The sequence below is a fragment of the Cupressus sempervirens genome, chromosome 5 (assembly GCF_028749045.1).
Source record: "Cupressus sempervirens isolate cs-2001-9-10 chromosome 5, ASM2874904v1, whole genome shotgun sequence".
Lineage (NCBI taxonomy): Eukaryota > Viridiplantae > Streptophyta > Pinopsida > Cupressales > Cupressaceae > Cupressus > Cupressus sempervirens.
In genome coordinates this window covers 1001333476-1001349926 of record NC_143122.1, presented here as the reverse complement: position 1 = coordinate 1001349926, position 16451 = coordinate 1001333476, and the positions used below count along the sequence as shown (strand labels likewise).

At 34.8% G+C, this 16451-nt stretch overlaps 1 protein-coding gene and 1 pseudogene across 3 annotated transcripts; one reads left to right on the top strand and one right to left on the bottom strand.

Annotated features, from left to right (window-relative positions):
- Positions 1-6797: 6797 nt before the first annotated feature.
- LOC149559300 (pentatricopeptide repeat-containing protein At4g08210 pseudogene) lies at positions 6798-10154 on the bottom strand (annotated as a pseudogene). 2 transcript variants are annotated; one of them, XR_016365135.1, is made up of 2 exons: positions 9485-9620; positions 6798-9383 (listed from the first exon to the last, which is right to left on the bottom strand). The product of XR_016365135.1 is annotated as a pentatricopeptide repeat-containing protein At4g08210 pseudogene, transcript variant X2 (transcript). The 2 variants fall into 2 exon arrangements; XR_016365134.1 differs by having other exon boundaries at positions 6798-10154.
- Positions 10155-15164: 5010 nt separating this feature from the next.
- On the top strand, positions 15165-15578 carry LOC149559299 (uncharacterized). The gene has a single exon (XM_089831336.1). The coding sequence runs from the start codon at positions 15165-15167 to the stop codon at positions 15576-15578; it is 414 nt and encodes a 137-aa protein (XP_089687462.1).
- Positions 15579-16451: the final 873 nt, after the last annotated feature.

The following is a 16451-nucleotide window of genomic DNA, read 5'->3' as shown; positions in this document are numbered from 1 at the left end:
CTTATCACAACTTTGGGGTTCATTTTTGGGAGACAGGAATTTGGACCGTGAATTTTGAGAGACAGGAATTTTGGGGAGAGTTTTTGGAAGCAAATTTCAGAAGGAGAATTCTAAGAAAGTCTTTCAGAGAAAAGTTATTGAAGGGGAGCGAATTCTCTCATAGTTTTTCGAAGATTTCGTATTAGCATCAGGATCAGGTAGGGTCTTGTGTTTGATCGCTGATCATTTATGCAATTTCTCTATTTTCTGTCTTCTTCGTGATTGTTAAAATCAAGTTTTTGGATGTCATTGCGTGAATCTTTTTGTTCTCTTGTTTTGAATCTACAATATGTATATTGTATCTCATCTATGTAATTAGATTGAGAGAAAAGTGAATCAATTAGAAAACCCTCATTCTAGATTAAAGAATTAGAAATTAGTCGAAGAGGATTTCGAAATTAAAAAAGGAAATTTAAAATTTAAAAAAATAAATAAATTGTTAATGAATTTAATTCATTTTAAAAGAAATTGTTTAAAATAATATAATAACAAAAATTATATATATATAAATTTGGGAGGGGCGGGTTTTACCCACCCCATACCCCTTACCATGTTTGGCAGCTGTTATAGCTGAGCACATAAATGTGTGACCATTCTTTCATTGCTGGCAACTATTGTATACAACGCCTCCATTAATTAAGCCGTGCATTACATGAATTAAATCGCAAGCAATGATTTAATATAATCGCTTTGATATATGTTTTTTTTAAAAGACTATGTTATGTGCCATTTAAATGTTTAAAAATTCGAATTTGGGTTATGCAAGGGCAGCGATATAATCACATTCATTCGCTTTATATTTTAAAACTTATATACATGCCTTTTTTATGCGATATGTATTAGTTGGTTTATTTTAAGTTTAAGTTTATAAAGTTTTTATAATACTTTAGATAAAGTAAAATCTATTAAAGTCATTATAAACTTTTATTAGTTTTTTAAAAATTAAAGCAAGACACGTAAAAGTTTCTTATAAACTTTTATTAATATTTTGATTAAAGTAATTTGTTAAAAGTTTTATATATATTTTAATTTATAATGTTTATTAATAGTTTATTGATAGTTTATTAATATTTATTAATTAATTTATGAATACTTATTTAATAAATGTCATTTAATAATGTTTTATTAATGATCTTTATTAATATTTAGTAATTTAAATATTAATGCATTTTAATACAGTTGTTTTAAATATTAATTTATTAATAATTTTTGGTTAAATATTAATAAATTAATAATTAAGGAAGATATTAATATAGGAATTTAGATCAATGATTATTAACTAATTGAATTAAAAATTAATTGAATTAAAATTAATTAATAAATGGGTATTATTTGATAAAATTGTAGAATTATATTATTGATTTAAAACATGATGGGAGGATAATTCTAGTTTCATTCGAACAAGTGAATGAGTCAACCTGTAGGGTATTCTAGAAATCTTTTGAACTTGAATCATACCTTGAAACGAAAACTGAAATTCTAATGTTTGACTCAACTGCATGTTTTCAAATCCAAACTGTTAGACTATTATGTTTTCTATTTATTGTCTATGCTTTGGGGTGTTTCGAGGTTGATTAGATGTTGACCAGTTATAGGTTGTTAATAGAGGCTCGGCGGTTATGTGATTGCGATGATATGATGTTTTGGTCTCGATCTTTCTAACCCATCCATGGTGATGTGTTGATATGCTCTATGATGAATGTTTTTACTAGTTGTTATTGCTTTCCAGTTTCCTTGTGTGAAGCTGAGGTGTATGTATATGAGATACCTGACTTAACTATTTTTCGAGTCTCAATCAGTTATATTTGATAACCATTTTTGAGTCATTGATCAGTTATACTTGGGTTGCTTTCCAATCACTTTGAGAGAACTGAGATGTTTGGATGATTTGTTCTTGATGATGTCATGTTGTGACATGTTTTGACTTGACCATTTTGGAGTCTTTGATCGGTATTGTGATTTATTATTAGGATATTTTCTGGTTGCTCATTGGAGAGCCGTTGGATATTGGGTTTTATCATTGATGCCTTCAGTTGCTGATAGAGAACTGTTGTGATCATTATGATTATTATTTGATGCTTTTCAGTTGCTCATGGAGAACTGATGTGATTATTGTGGATTTTACTTATGATGCTTTCCAGTCACTTGTATAGGGCTGAGGTGATTTTGTGATTTTTGATTTCATGAGCCTAGGGTAGGTTATCTATATGTAGTGTCCGGAAGTGGCTTGCAATGGGGGTCGGGGCCCTAAGTGGCTGCTAGGGTAACTCATTGTAAGTTGTTTTAATAAGTGATAACATTTACACTAAATGAGAGTAAAATGAACCTAACAAGATTAATTGTATGTTCTCTCCCATGCCTTGAGTGCTAGTACAGACTACGATGGGGTAGAGAGAACGCTTGGTTACGACCTTGCATTCCGTAGTATGCCTCATCAATATGAGAGGATACTAGTGGCTGCAGGGATCACTAGGGACCCGGGATTGCTTGGGTAACTTCTACGTGACTTTTGCGATGACACTTTCCCGCTTATATAGTAGATTCCTACATGTCTTTGTGTGCCTCTGGGTCTAGATGTCTATCTATGTTGGAACCTTTGAGTTAGTGTACTTTTAAGAATTTTCAGATTTAGAGAGTCTTGTGTTTCGTGTTTTGATACCTTGTTTGGGACTTGAGACTATCTCCGCAGCGCGGTGGGAGTTGACCATTTAGGTTCCACGTGGTCGGGTGGTAGTGCTTTTACTCTTACCATTGAGATCCGTCCATAGTCGCCGTGGCTGGAGCTTTCTTGGTTGGCATTTACCTGCACTATGTTCTTGGATTATTATGATGGATGGTTAGATTTTATGATAGATGTTTTATCATTATGGATGTATGGATGTATCATGTATGGTGAATGGTTTCATATATTTTTACTGTACTTTGTATCATGGATTCGTGGAGGTTGATGCATTTCTATTTTTACATATGTATATTCTTTTAAGCCTTTCATACCCTGTGACATGTACAATGGATGATTGAGCATTTCGAATTAATTTGCCAAGAGGCATTCGAAACAAATGTATATTGTGGACATTGGACTTTAGTATTATTCTTTCATGTGGATGTGGTAGTTGTTAGACTTAGAATTAATTAAATTTAAAAGTGACTCAACGTCTTGGGATCCTTAAGGAATGTAACCTGTTATGTATGTTTGTTGATGATTACATGTTATTGCTTCCGCTACTATGTGTTTGATGTGTATGCTATACATTTTTACTTTAAAAAAAAAAAAAGTTTAGTAAACTTAGTAAAACTTTAGGTTAATTCTTTTGGATCCCTTGGCGGGGTGTTGCAGTAAATTATTCCTCTCAAAGATATTACGGAGCTGAACATTAAGTTGAGCAGTGTGAAAGATCGCACCACACACTAAGTAAAATAAATACCATAATTTTAGGAGTTGTGATTGGGGTTAAAACTCAATGGAAAGCTTATTGATATGGTAGTGGAAAATGAGGTATTTGTCCTCCAAGAATTGGGTATAAACCTTATTTTATTTATATGCACATCAGTTGAATCTAGATTACCATGTATCTTCTCATTTTGTGGATGTGTCATGTCTCCCACAATGAATGTGTCCATTTGGTTGTTGATCTCAATCTAGCTATATCCAAGTTTCTTCTTAATGCCACTCTCTTGCATTGTACTCCTTATTTTCGTAGCATCATCCCACCTGTCACTGTTGTATAGATATTTGCCAATACCACATAAGTTGATGCATCATGCTCGTTCATCTTAAGAAGGAACTCTCAAACATGTTTGCCTAAATCCACATTTCCGTGCACTCTGTAAGCACCAAAAAATTTGCTCCATATTGAAGCATCAACTTCAATTGGCATTCTACTAATAAAATCATGTGCCTCTTGAAGGCAGCCAACATGACCAAGAAGGTCAACAAGGCAAGAATAATGTTATTTTCTTGGAGTAATTCCATATTCTTTACTCATGATACCAAAATAGTGGAGTTCTTCATCCACTAAACCAGAACGACTGCAAGTTGAAAGTACACCTACAAAGGCGATTGAATTTGGCTTTACGCCAGTCCGTAACATTTGTTGAAAAAGTTAAACTGCTTCCATTCCTCGTCCATGTTGAGCTTATCCTGCAATTATTGAAGTCCATGAAACCACATCTCGTTCACATAATTATCCAAATATCATGTATGCATTTTCTAAATCCCCACACTTGGAGTACATGTCAACAAGGGCACTCCCTACAACAACATTGCCTTGTCCATGTTAAGAGTATCCTGCAACCATGATAGGTTGCAAGGCAGAATTTTGGCTATGTATTTCATCAGTGTCCATGTGTGCATTTGCCATACTCCCACATTTGGTGTACATGTAAATAAGTGCACTCCCTACAATAATATTTGATTCAAAACCACTTAATATTAAGGGAGTATGAACTTGTGTGCAATAAGTCCACCATTAAGAAGGAACCTTGATGTTGTCTCATTTGATCGCACAATTAGAATGAACTGTTTAGCATATGTGTTCCTTATTCATGAGAGAGTTGGAGATCTCGAAACATTGAGTGTTCGATTTTGCATGTTGTAGTGGAACAAAACTCACATCAACAAGTAGTAGGAGATAATAATCATACAATTGTATTGTCTTTAGGGCCTATAAAATGTGGTCTAGGATGGTTCGTTAAGGGGTCCAGTACTGAATAGGATACATGGTAGGCCACAAATGTGTGATTAGATCCATCATCTGCCTTGGTTAAATATCTATTTGTTGGTCATTGCTACCAAACCATGAATATTTAAAGATATGAATGTTTGAGTGGCTAGGGTTTTGTTTGTGAGATTGCAGATTTTCAAGGGTGAGGCTTTTTTTTACTTCTCCCTTGGAATCATATGAGGAGCCATTGTTTGAGAAGAAAGAATGTGCGTGTGAGAATAAGATATTCCAAGTTTTATTTGAATTTAAGTTTGATTTTTGAAACAATCTCATCTTTTTCTTGATCTGCATGGTTTTAGTAGCTTTGTGTCAAATGATTGTAAATGTATTATGTTGGTCCCAACTAAGAGGGGGTGGCATCAGGGGAGGAGAGGAGATTGAATTAGTACCATTTGCAAAACCGAGTATTCTTATGATTCTTGCTACTAACTTTAACAAAACCTACTTTACATTAAAAAATAAGATAAATGCAGTAAGATAAAAACAAGTTAACTCACACACAAAAGCATTCATCAAGTTGACACATATTTTGTACATGGAAACCCTCAATGTAAGGATGAAAACCACTAAGGGGATAATGTACCCAGTAACCTTTATAATGCATGTAAAGGGGTGCCCTATTAAGAGCTACAAGTGCTTCTTTTGAAAGTGTGTCCTGTTAAGGAATGTTTGCAATCTATTAGGGTTACAAAAGCTTTGTTAAAAGCTACTTGGTTAGAGGATTTACAAGTCTCCTTCTGAGAGACACCTTGTTAAAGGATTTTACTATAAGCTTCTTGATGAAGCTTCCCTTGTTAGGAGCATACAAATAGATGCAATGGTAAGAATGCATACTAAGTGTTTGACTTAAATGTGACACTAGCTTGTCGTGTAGATCTCTGCTATGCCTCATCTGAAGATGCACTGATCTTCCTTGCTCGCTTGGTGATTTGTTCTCACCTCTTCTTGGGTTGCCTATAACAGTTCATTACTGTTCTCTTCTCCCTCTATTGCACTTGCTTCAATTGGATTTTCTCTTCTCAACTCTTTGTTCTCTCCTGTCTTCTTCTTCAGTAGTAGTCAATCACTCTTGACAACTCTATCTTGCTTTTTGATACTTGATGCATATATCATTCTATTGATGTCAGGGCACATTTACACATAATCGAATTATCCCGCTCATTATTGAATTCAAAATTTGAATTCCAAGCTAGCCCTGTTCATAGAGGACCTGTGAACCCTACACTTAGCGTCTAGGTTGTAGAGTTTCTAATCTCTTCGTGAGCCTATGGTGGCTTGTTGTCCTTGCTTGCTTGCACCGTTAATCTTTTATCTTCTGTCACGTTGTTGGTGACTCACCACATTGATGATTTGGATCAGCTGTAATCCATATCTAACCTCTTGTGCCAACGTGGGTGTGCTGGTGACTCACCACATTGATGATTTGGATCAGCTGTAATCCATATCTAACCTCTTGTGCTAACGTGGGTGTGCTAGAGTGTATGTCGGTGGGCTTCTCAACCATTAACTCTAGACTTCTTTCTCCTGCTGCTTTCTCTGATCAGTTATATATTTTGCCAAAAGCATATTCTTGGCCATCAATGACAGCACTCAACACTTCTATCTTCCAACTGAAGATACATGTGCGGTCAACATATTATATGTACTATGTAGGCATGCTAATAAAGAAAGAGCCATAGACCTGGGCTATTTCAATTCTATGGACAAATCATTTTTATTTGTCTTTAGAGCTCAATGCATGGTTCCTGTATACTCAACTGGGAGTTATAGCTAGCAAAGTGGGCACGATCACTATTTTTTTCTGCGAACAACTTCTCTCTAGAAATGGCATGATAAAATTGTCAAATTAGAATTGTGTTCCATGGCAGTATGGTTCCAAATAGTCACCTGCACCAGGGTCGATATTTCTAAAATCTATTATGTAATCGAACCACAGGTAATCTCTTTATTCCGTGAAGAAGAGTTTCAAAGGTAACACACAGAATTCAACAATCAGAAGTTCACAGTTGAATCCAGATAGATTCAAAAAAAATGTTTACCCTTGAAAATCTCATGTCACATTAATCTGTTAGGAGTAAAATACAAGGCCAAAACTTGTTAGTACTGCTGATTCCTTTCACCAATAAACCTCAAGTAAGAAAATTGTCCATTCTTAAATGATACAAATGATCAGCCTCCCTATAAACTATTCCTCTTGAAGATATTCCGGAGCTGAACATCAAGTTGAGCAGTGAGAAAGATCACGCCACACACTAAGTAAAATAAATATCATTATTTCAGGAGTTGTGATTGGGGTTAAAACTCAATGGAAAACTTATTCATATCGCAGTAGAAAATGAGGTACTAGTCCTCCACACCATACAAAAAAATATTTGAATTGGGTATAAACCCTGTTTGATTTATCTGCACATCAATTGAATCTAGATTACCATGTATCTTCTCATTTTGTGGATGTGCCATGTCTCCCACCACGAATGTGTGTATCTGGTTCCTGATCTCAATCCAGCTATATCCAGGTTTCTTCTTGATGCCCCTCTCTTGCATCATACTCCTTATTTTGGCAGCATCATCCCACCTGCCCACTGCTGCATATATATTTGCCAATACCACATAAGTTGATGCATCATGCTCGTTCATCTTAAGAAGGCACTCTGCAGCATGTTTGCCTAAATCCATATTTCCATGCACTCTGCAAGCACCAAGAAAGTTGCTCCATATTGAAGCATCAGCTTCAACTGGCATTCTACTAATAAAATCATGTGCCTCCTGAAGGCAGCCAGCACGGCCAAAAAGGTCAACAAGGCAGGAATAATGTTCTTTTCTTGGAGTAATTCCATATTCTTTACTCATGATATCAAAATAGTGGAGTCCTTCATCCACTAAACCAGAATGACTGCAAGCTGAAAGAACACCTACAAAGGTGATTGAATTTGGCTTTACGTCTGTCTGTAACATTTGCTGAAAAAGTTGAAGTGCTTCCATTCCTCGTCCATGCTGAGCTAATCCTCCGATCATTGAAGTCCATGAAACCACATCGCGTTCACGCAATTTTCCAAATATTGTGTATGCATTTTCCAAATCCCCACACTTGGAGTACATGTCAACAAGGGCACTCCCTACAACCACATCGCCTTGTCCACGTTGAGAGTATCCTGCAACCATGATAGGTTGCAAGGCATAATTTTGGCTATGTATTTCATCAGTCGCCATGTGTGCATCCGCCATACTCCCACATTTTGTGTACATGTCAATAAGTGCACTCCCTGCAATAACATTTGATTCAAAACCACTTAATATTAAGTGAGTATGAACTTGTTTGCCCTGTTCCAAAGCTGCCACATTGGCACACGCACTAAGAGCACTGGCAACGGTGAACTGATCTGATTTTATACCTCTTCGTAGCATTTCTCCAAAATATTGAAGGGCGGCTTTATTCCACCCATGCTGAGCACACCCAACAATTATAATAGTCCATGTGATTGTGTCTCTTTCAAAAAGGGCATCAAACACTTTGCATGCATCTGTCATAATCTTGCATTTGGCATACATATCAACAAGAGCACTTCCCACAATGATATCAGCTTCATATCCAGTCTTAATGATGCAATTATGTACCTGCTTCCCCTTTTCTACATCCAGTACACTAATGCATGCCCTTAAAACACTACCAAAGGTAAAATGGTCTGGCTCTAGGTTTTCCTGTTGCATTTGATGAAACAGAAGCAAAGCCTTGTCAGCACATCCATTTTGAGTATATCCTGCAACCATGGCATTCCATGAGCCAATATTCGGTTTATCCTTACCAGAGTCAAACTCCATAGCCTCATGGGTATATCTGGAGTCGCATATTGCAGTTGCCTCCCTATCAGACAGCGAACCTTGGCTTGACATTTTACTGAACAATTTCTGCGCCTCTCCTAAACTCGTGCATTTGGCATACATATCAACAAGGGCAGTAACTCCGGTGATGTCCGACTCGAGCCCAGTTACAATAATGTGTCCATGAATCTGCTTTCCATGTTCCAATGCAGCTAGACTTGTACAAGCCCTTAATACACTCGAGAAGGTAAATTTGTCTGGTTTCATACCCGCCTCTTGCATTTGAACATAAAACTTCAATGCCTCATCTTCGAACCCATTCTGTGCCAAGCCCGCAATCATTGCATTCAAAGAGTATAGATCTGATTCGGGCATCCGTGAAAACAGTTCCATTGCCTCCCCGACATTTCCCTTCTGGCAATATCCCACTATCATAGAATTCCATGAAACCACATTCCGTTCAGACATTTTGTCAAACACTTGGCGTGCATCCCAGATCGAGCCACATTTCGCGTACATATCAACCAATGCATTCATAACAACCACATCTAATTCAAATCCAGCCCTAAGAATCAGATCATGGACATGTCTTCCACGGTTCAGAGCCTGTTCACCAAGGCTAGCACAAGCCTTAATGATGCTAGAATAAGTATAATGATTTGGTTCCATGCCTTCATGCTGCATTTGATCGAAAAGATCGAGGGCTTCGTCTGCTTTCCTGCCTTGACTATAAGCAGTGATCATTGAAGTCCAGGAGACGATACTTCGGTGACGCATTTTATCAAACACTCTTCGCGCATCCTTTAAATTTCCACATTTTGCATACATATAGAGAACATTATTCCAGAGGAATGTATCAGGACTGAATCCAATTTTAATGATGTGAGTATGTACATACTTACCCTGTTTTAAGGCTTTGATCTTTCCACATGCCTGCAACAGCGACGCAAAAACAACCGTATTGAGTTCTACATATTCCTGCCGCAAAATGGCTATGGCTTCCTTAAGCTTTCCTTCTCTACATAATCTGATTATATTAACGGCACTAAATCTGCCCTCTTCTTGTGACTTCGATACTTGTGTAGTGTTTATATGAATCCTCCTCCTGCTGAAGATCTTGAACTGCATTTTGCATATTTCTTGCTTCACAGTTCAATGATGTTTGAAACATGTTTTTCAGGGAATGATTTTAACCCTGATTATTACCAAATTTGTAATCTCGATGTTTCTGAATACGCTGTAAGCTGAGCATACATCAAAGTAGCAGGCTGCGGCATTGTGCAAAATAATCGTGCCCGGTGATTGAATTTTTTGTTGGGTTTCCCACTGAATACCCTTCTGATTTTGCATTTCAAGCAACACCATTGAAAAATTCATAAGTTCCTGCTCGCTCTTTGCGTTCTGTGTTGCCATTCACCCTTTTTGTGGGGTTTATTTTGATTATCGGGACTTCTTTTCTGATAAAACTTGTATTGCATATTTTAGATGCTGTGGAAACTAATGAATCATATTGCAGACTATGGAAAAAACTCATGTTATGTTTAATAAACTGAATAATACTAGCACTTGCACCACTAAGAGGCGCTGGAAGAAAGTCTTAATCTAATTTTATAAGTTTATAATCAATTTTATAAGTTTATGATCAAGTATATGAAAAAATAAAAAAATAAGTGTTTACACATTGTGATATTGTTATCATGTGATTTTGAGTCAAACTCATTGACTCATGTTTCATAAGTAGTGATTCAACATGAATCCATCTCTCATCAGAATAAATGGAACACTTAGCACTCATTGGATCTAGGTGATGCTCACACGGGTGAAGCACCGAGACTTCCCGGGAGGTCACCCATCCCAGTACTACTCCAGCCTGAGCGCACTGAACTACATTATCATTATATTTTATAATATAGTATATTTTTTTAAGAATTATTTTTATAAATTTTGGTTTCTTTGAATTATTATAATCTATTTTGGACTATCAAAGGTTATATGAACATGAGTTTTTGAAATCTTGATATCTTAAAACCATTTATTGTATATCAAGTTAATATTGTATATGATTTAGGCAAAGGCCTACAATGCAACGGTAACTTGTGAGCTTCTCATGTAAGAGGTCTTGGGTTCGAATCTACCTTCGCTTAACATACAATAATTATTAATTTCAACAAATAATAATAATTACTCTAAGCTTCGACCATTTACCGATAAAAATAAAAAATAAAAAATTGTATGTAGATCTAGAGGAAATTATTTTGCACTTATTCTTCTTATCACGTCATATTACCAGTTAGTGACTCCACAAGAGTTCAAGATCATGGTTCATCTACAAGTACATGAGCTATGTACACATAAGTTTTGTGGAAATAGTTAAATATTATTAAATAATAATAATATAGAATTGAACTAAGATAAATTTAATATAACATGTTTGAAATCAATTGTACATTTAAATCATTAGAACAATTTTTTTTAAAATTAAATTAAGTTACGGAAAGTATATATATTGTTCACTTATAAAAGATATACAATTCATAATATACTCTAATTTAAAGAAAAGAAGAAGAATAGTAATAATTACTTGAATAAATTATTATTCTTATTTTTAAAAAATAATTATTAATCTCTTTTGTAATTACAATAATGCAAATGATTGAATTATGTGTGACATTGACATAACTATTCTCCATTCAAAATGCACGTTTCACTAAAATTCAAAAAATTCAAAAACACAATATTTTTCCTTAAATTTTCACAATTTGTTCTTTATGATCCACATGTTGAAAAGAACGAAAAAATAAATAAATAAATCATAGAAAAACAAATATAAAGACATTCACAAAACAACTCACATTTTAAGTAGGATTTAGTAAACAATAAAAAACTATTCAAATTTGTTGACATCAATGTCTCTTTTTCTTCTTCTACCAAGTGGAGCAATGAAGTATCATAGATGCTTCAATTGATTTTTTAACATTTAATATATTTTGATGTTCAATTTTTTGGACCACTCCTAAACATGGAAAAAGAATAAAACTTCTATGACAATTTTAACATTAGAAGTGCTTGGTTATCAAAGATTTGAATGAGAAAAATTGGTAATAAATTGGAAAAAATGGCAACGTAACTACAAAACACGAGCACAAGTGTTCTCAATAGGGGATAGGTAGTTGATCACGTATCGATTGTTGTGACGATAGTTATAATTCTTTAGTCAAATTATTTTATCAATATAGTCTATCAATTGAACATAAAATTTACTTATCAATATTTACAAGAAAATAAATCATGAACAAATTTATATTGCATGTATCTTTGATTTAACAAAAATGAAACAAGGTGTGGATGAGGTGCATTCATTGTATACTCCAAAATAAAAGAAATAAGATGTTAGTTTTCATAAATTAAAGTATTTTGTGCACAATATATAAAAACGTGTACAAAATATTATATATATATTTTTTTCCTTTTACAAAACAAATTGACCAAACAAATGGACAAAACATACTCCATTACTTGGTATGTAAGTAATAACTCATGTACCCTTGTTCAACTTCCAATACCATTACTGTCACGACTCAAATTTCGACATGCTTTTTATTTGGACTTATGTTGTTGATTGACTTTTTGACTAAGACTATTAATGACTTGACTTGAGTCGAATACCTTTATATTTTTGTTTAGACTTTATTAGTCGATGATATTAGATGGATAAATTTTACTTGCTGTCGATATTGTGATGTTGTTTTATGTTCAACTTTATGGTTTGTAACATAATGGTTAAAAACTATGGTTTCATTTACATATTTATATCTGATGATGTATTTTGAATGTTTAAAATACATATGTTAGATGTTAATTACTTATCATGGTGATGTCGTTACTGACTCAATGGATGATGCCGAGTTTGTGAGTGTGTAGGTATTGAAGACGAAAGAGTGGTTGAGGTAGAGGAGTTTAGCTCCTTGGCAGGGTTGGTCTGGAATTCTCATGGTGTAAGCGCGCGCGCGCGCACACACACACACACACACACATGTAGATATTTAATTTCATTAAATCTATTAGTAGATATTTAATTTCATTAAATCTATTATCTTTTGTTTTCAAAGCTACTTCAAATGCGAAATTTAAAACAAATATGATTAAAAGAAAAAATAATGTGTAGATTGTTTCTTTAAAAATTTAGTAGAATTGTTTATTGTTTTATGACAAATTATAATTCAGATTTTAAATAACAATTATACCCTCACTCAATTTTCAATTAATAATTTTAAGTTAGATTTGAAATGGTATAGTTGGTTGAGAAATTTATTAGTATTTAATAGTTTTCAAAAAATTTAAATAACAGATTGTAGTGGTCTTGACTAAGATGTTGTCTTTAATAGAACTCTAAGGTTCAATTGCAAGAGTTGTTGGACAAAGGGTTTATTCATCCAAGCGTGTCACTGTGGGGAGCACTAGTCATTTTTGTAAAGAAAAAGGATGGAACCTTGCGTCTATGCATTGATTATATGATGTTAAACAAGGTTACCAATAAGATAATGCCTCAACTTCTGCATCGCATGAACAATGGCAGCCAACTCAAGATCTGAGGTGCATAGTTTACCTCATGCTGCTTTAGCTTGTGGGACTCATAAGCTACAACTCTATCTTCTTGCATCAACACTTCACCTAACCATCACCTGAAGCATCAGTTATCACAGTGAAATGCTCGTTAGGATCGGGAATCACAAGAATAGGAGCAAAGGTGAGCTTATGTTTCAACAACTGAAAAGCCCTCTCGTACTCACCAGTCCACAAATATCTCTTCCCTTTCCATTCTAGTGAGGTAATAAGTGCTGTAATTTTTAAAAATCCCTCTACGAATTTTTGATAATAGCCTGCCAAACCCATGAAACTTTGAATTTCACTCACATTCTGAGGAACTGGCCATTCAAGAATAGCCCTAATCTTGGAAGGATACATTGGAACTCCATCAGTAGTGATGATGTGTCCAAGGTAGTGAATTTTTTTTTGATAAAAAGTACACTTGATAAGCTTCGCATACAACTTCCTATCATGAAGGCGCTGCAAGACAATACACAAGTGTTCCTCATGGTCCTTCGTAGTTTTTGAATAAATTAGAATGTCATCAATGAAGATTTCAACAAACTTATCCAGACAATCTCAAAACACACTATTCATTAGATTCATGAATGTCACAGGTGCATTCATAAGACCAAAAGGAAAAACTACGAATTCATAGTGCCCATACCGTGTCTTGAAAGTTGTCTTAGCTATGTCTTCATCCTTGATTCTAAGTTGATGATACCTAGATCATAGATCTATCTTTGAAAACACCTTAGCTCCCTTCATTTGATCAAAAAGCTCATCTATCCGTGGAAGTGGATATCTATTCGTTATGGTAACCTTGCATCTATGCATTGATTATAGGATCTTGTTGGTAAACCGTTTGAGTTGTAAATAGATCACATGGGTTTGAGATACATCTTTACTAAACCAAATTTGAATGTCAGACAGAGGTGTTGGCTCAAATTCCTCAGTGAGTATGATTTTGGTATTGAGTACATTAAGGGTAAAGAGAACAGGGTGGTTGATGCTCTCATTAGGAGAAGGCATATATCTACTATATCTACTACTAGAACATGATTGAAAGAGCATGTTGTTGAAAACTTCGCAGGTGATGACCATTATGAGATGGTTAAAACTACATTGCAGACTGATCCATCTGATCACCATTTTTATGGATATAGTTTTGACATAGACAGTCTTATGAGATTTTAGGGTTGTATGTATATTCCCAATCGTGCAAGGTTGAGGAAAATTGTAATGGAGGAAATGCACAGTACTCCTTATTTGGGTCACCCTAGAGTGACTAAGATGGTTGAAGATATGAGGTCACTTTATTTTTGGCCAGGGTTAAAGCATGATGTGACTGCTTTTGTTGCTCAGTGTTTAGAGTGCTAGGAAGTTAAGGCTAAGCATATTCATCCGGTAGGATTGTTGTATCCTCATGACATACTAGAGTACAAATGGTAAGTGATTTCTATGGATTTTATATAGGTTTTACGTTTGACTAGGCAGAGGCATGATGTTATATTAGTTGTGGTCGATAAATTGACCAAGGTTGCACATTTTATACTACGGATTTTGAAGGATGGATCATTGGCATTGGCCAAGAAGTTTGTGCAAGAGGTATTTAGGTTACATGGTGTACCTAAGACTACCATCTCTGATAGGGACACAAGAATGACATCAAGGTTATGGATGCCTTTGAATGCTTCATTGGAGACTTAGTTAAATTTTAGCATTGCTTATCACCCACAGACTAATGGACATACAGAGAGGGTAAATCAGGTTGTAGAGGATTTACTTCATATGTATTACATGGATCATCGGTATAAGTGGGAAGAATACCTACCTTTGGTTGAGTTTTCTTATAATAATTTTTATCATGCATCTTTTGGAATGGCTCCTTTTGAGGCACTTTATGGGCATAAATGTCACACACCTATCAGTTGGGATAGAGTGGAGGATTGAATTGTGATTGGTCCTAAGATGCTTAGGGAGATGGAAGAATAGATGGTTATAATTCATACTCACTTGAAGGAAGTTGTAGAAAGGAAGAAGAGTTATGCAGATAAGAAGCGTGCTTTTAGACAGTTTCAGGTTGGGGACAAGGTTTTCCTGCGTGTGCGTCTGTATAAGAGTTCAATCTCTTTCGAAAAGTCTTCTAAGCTTGCGCTGAGATATGTTGGATCTTTTGATGTTTTGGAGGTCATAAATCTTGTGGCTTATCGACTTGCTCTACCACCAGCTCTAGCCCATACCCATAATGTTTTTCATGTTTCATTGTTGAAGCCATATCATCCTGATGCATCTCATATTCTTGATTGGCGTTCTTTGCAAGTTCAAGATCTGGAGGTGGTGCAGGTGTTACCTACCCATCTCGTGGATGAGCACACTATCTGTGTGCATGATAGGGACATTCTATAGTATAAGGTCCAATGGAACCAATTTTATGTTGACAGTGCTACGTGAGAGGATGTTGATGATATGCATCAGTCCTTTCCACATCTTTTTACTTAGATTAGTGCTTTTTATTGCTAATACAGTTACTTTATGTTATGTTGAACATTGGATATTGATGGACATCAGGACGATGTCTCTTCCTAGTGGGGAGGGATGTCATGACTCAAATTTTGACATGCTTTTTATTTGGATTTATTATGTTGATTGGCTTTTTGACTAAGACTATGAATGACTCAACTTGAGTCAAATACCTTTATATTTTTATTTAGACTTTATTAGTCATTGATATTAGATGGTATCGATATCGTGATGTTGTTTTATGTTCGACTTTATGGTTTGTGACATAATGGTTAAAAATTATGGTTTCATTTACATATTTATATTTGATGATGTATTTTGAATGTTTAAAATACATATGTTAGATGTTAATTATTTATCACGGTGATGTCATTACTGGCTCAATGGATGATGTCAAGTTTGTGAGTGTGCAGGTATTGAAGACAAAAGAGTGGTTAAGGTAGAGGAGTTTAGCTCCTCCGTAAGGTTGGTCTGGAATTCTCATGGTGTAAGCACACACACACATGTAAATATTTAATTTAATCAAATCTATTAGTAGATATTTAATTTCTTTAAATCTATTATCTTTTTCTTTCAAAGCTACTTCAAATGTGAAATTTAAAACAAATACGATTAAAAGAAAAAATAATGTGTGGATTTTTTATTTAAAAATTTAGAAGAACTATTTATTGTTTTATGAAAAATTATAGTTCAGATTTTAAATAATAATTATACTCTTACTTAATTTCCAATTAATAATTTGAAGTTAGATTTGAAATG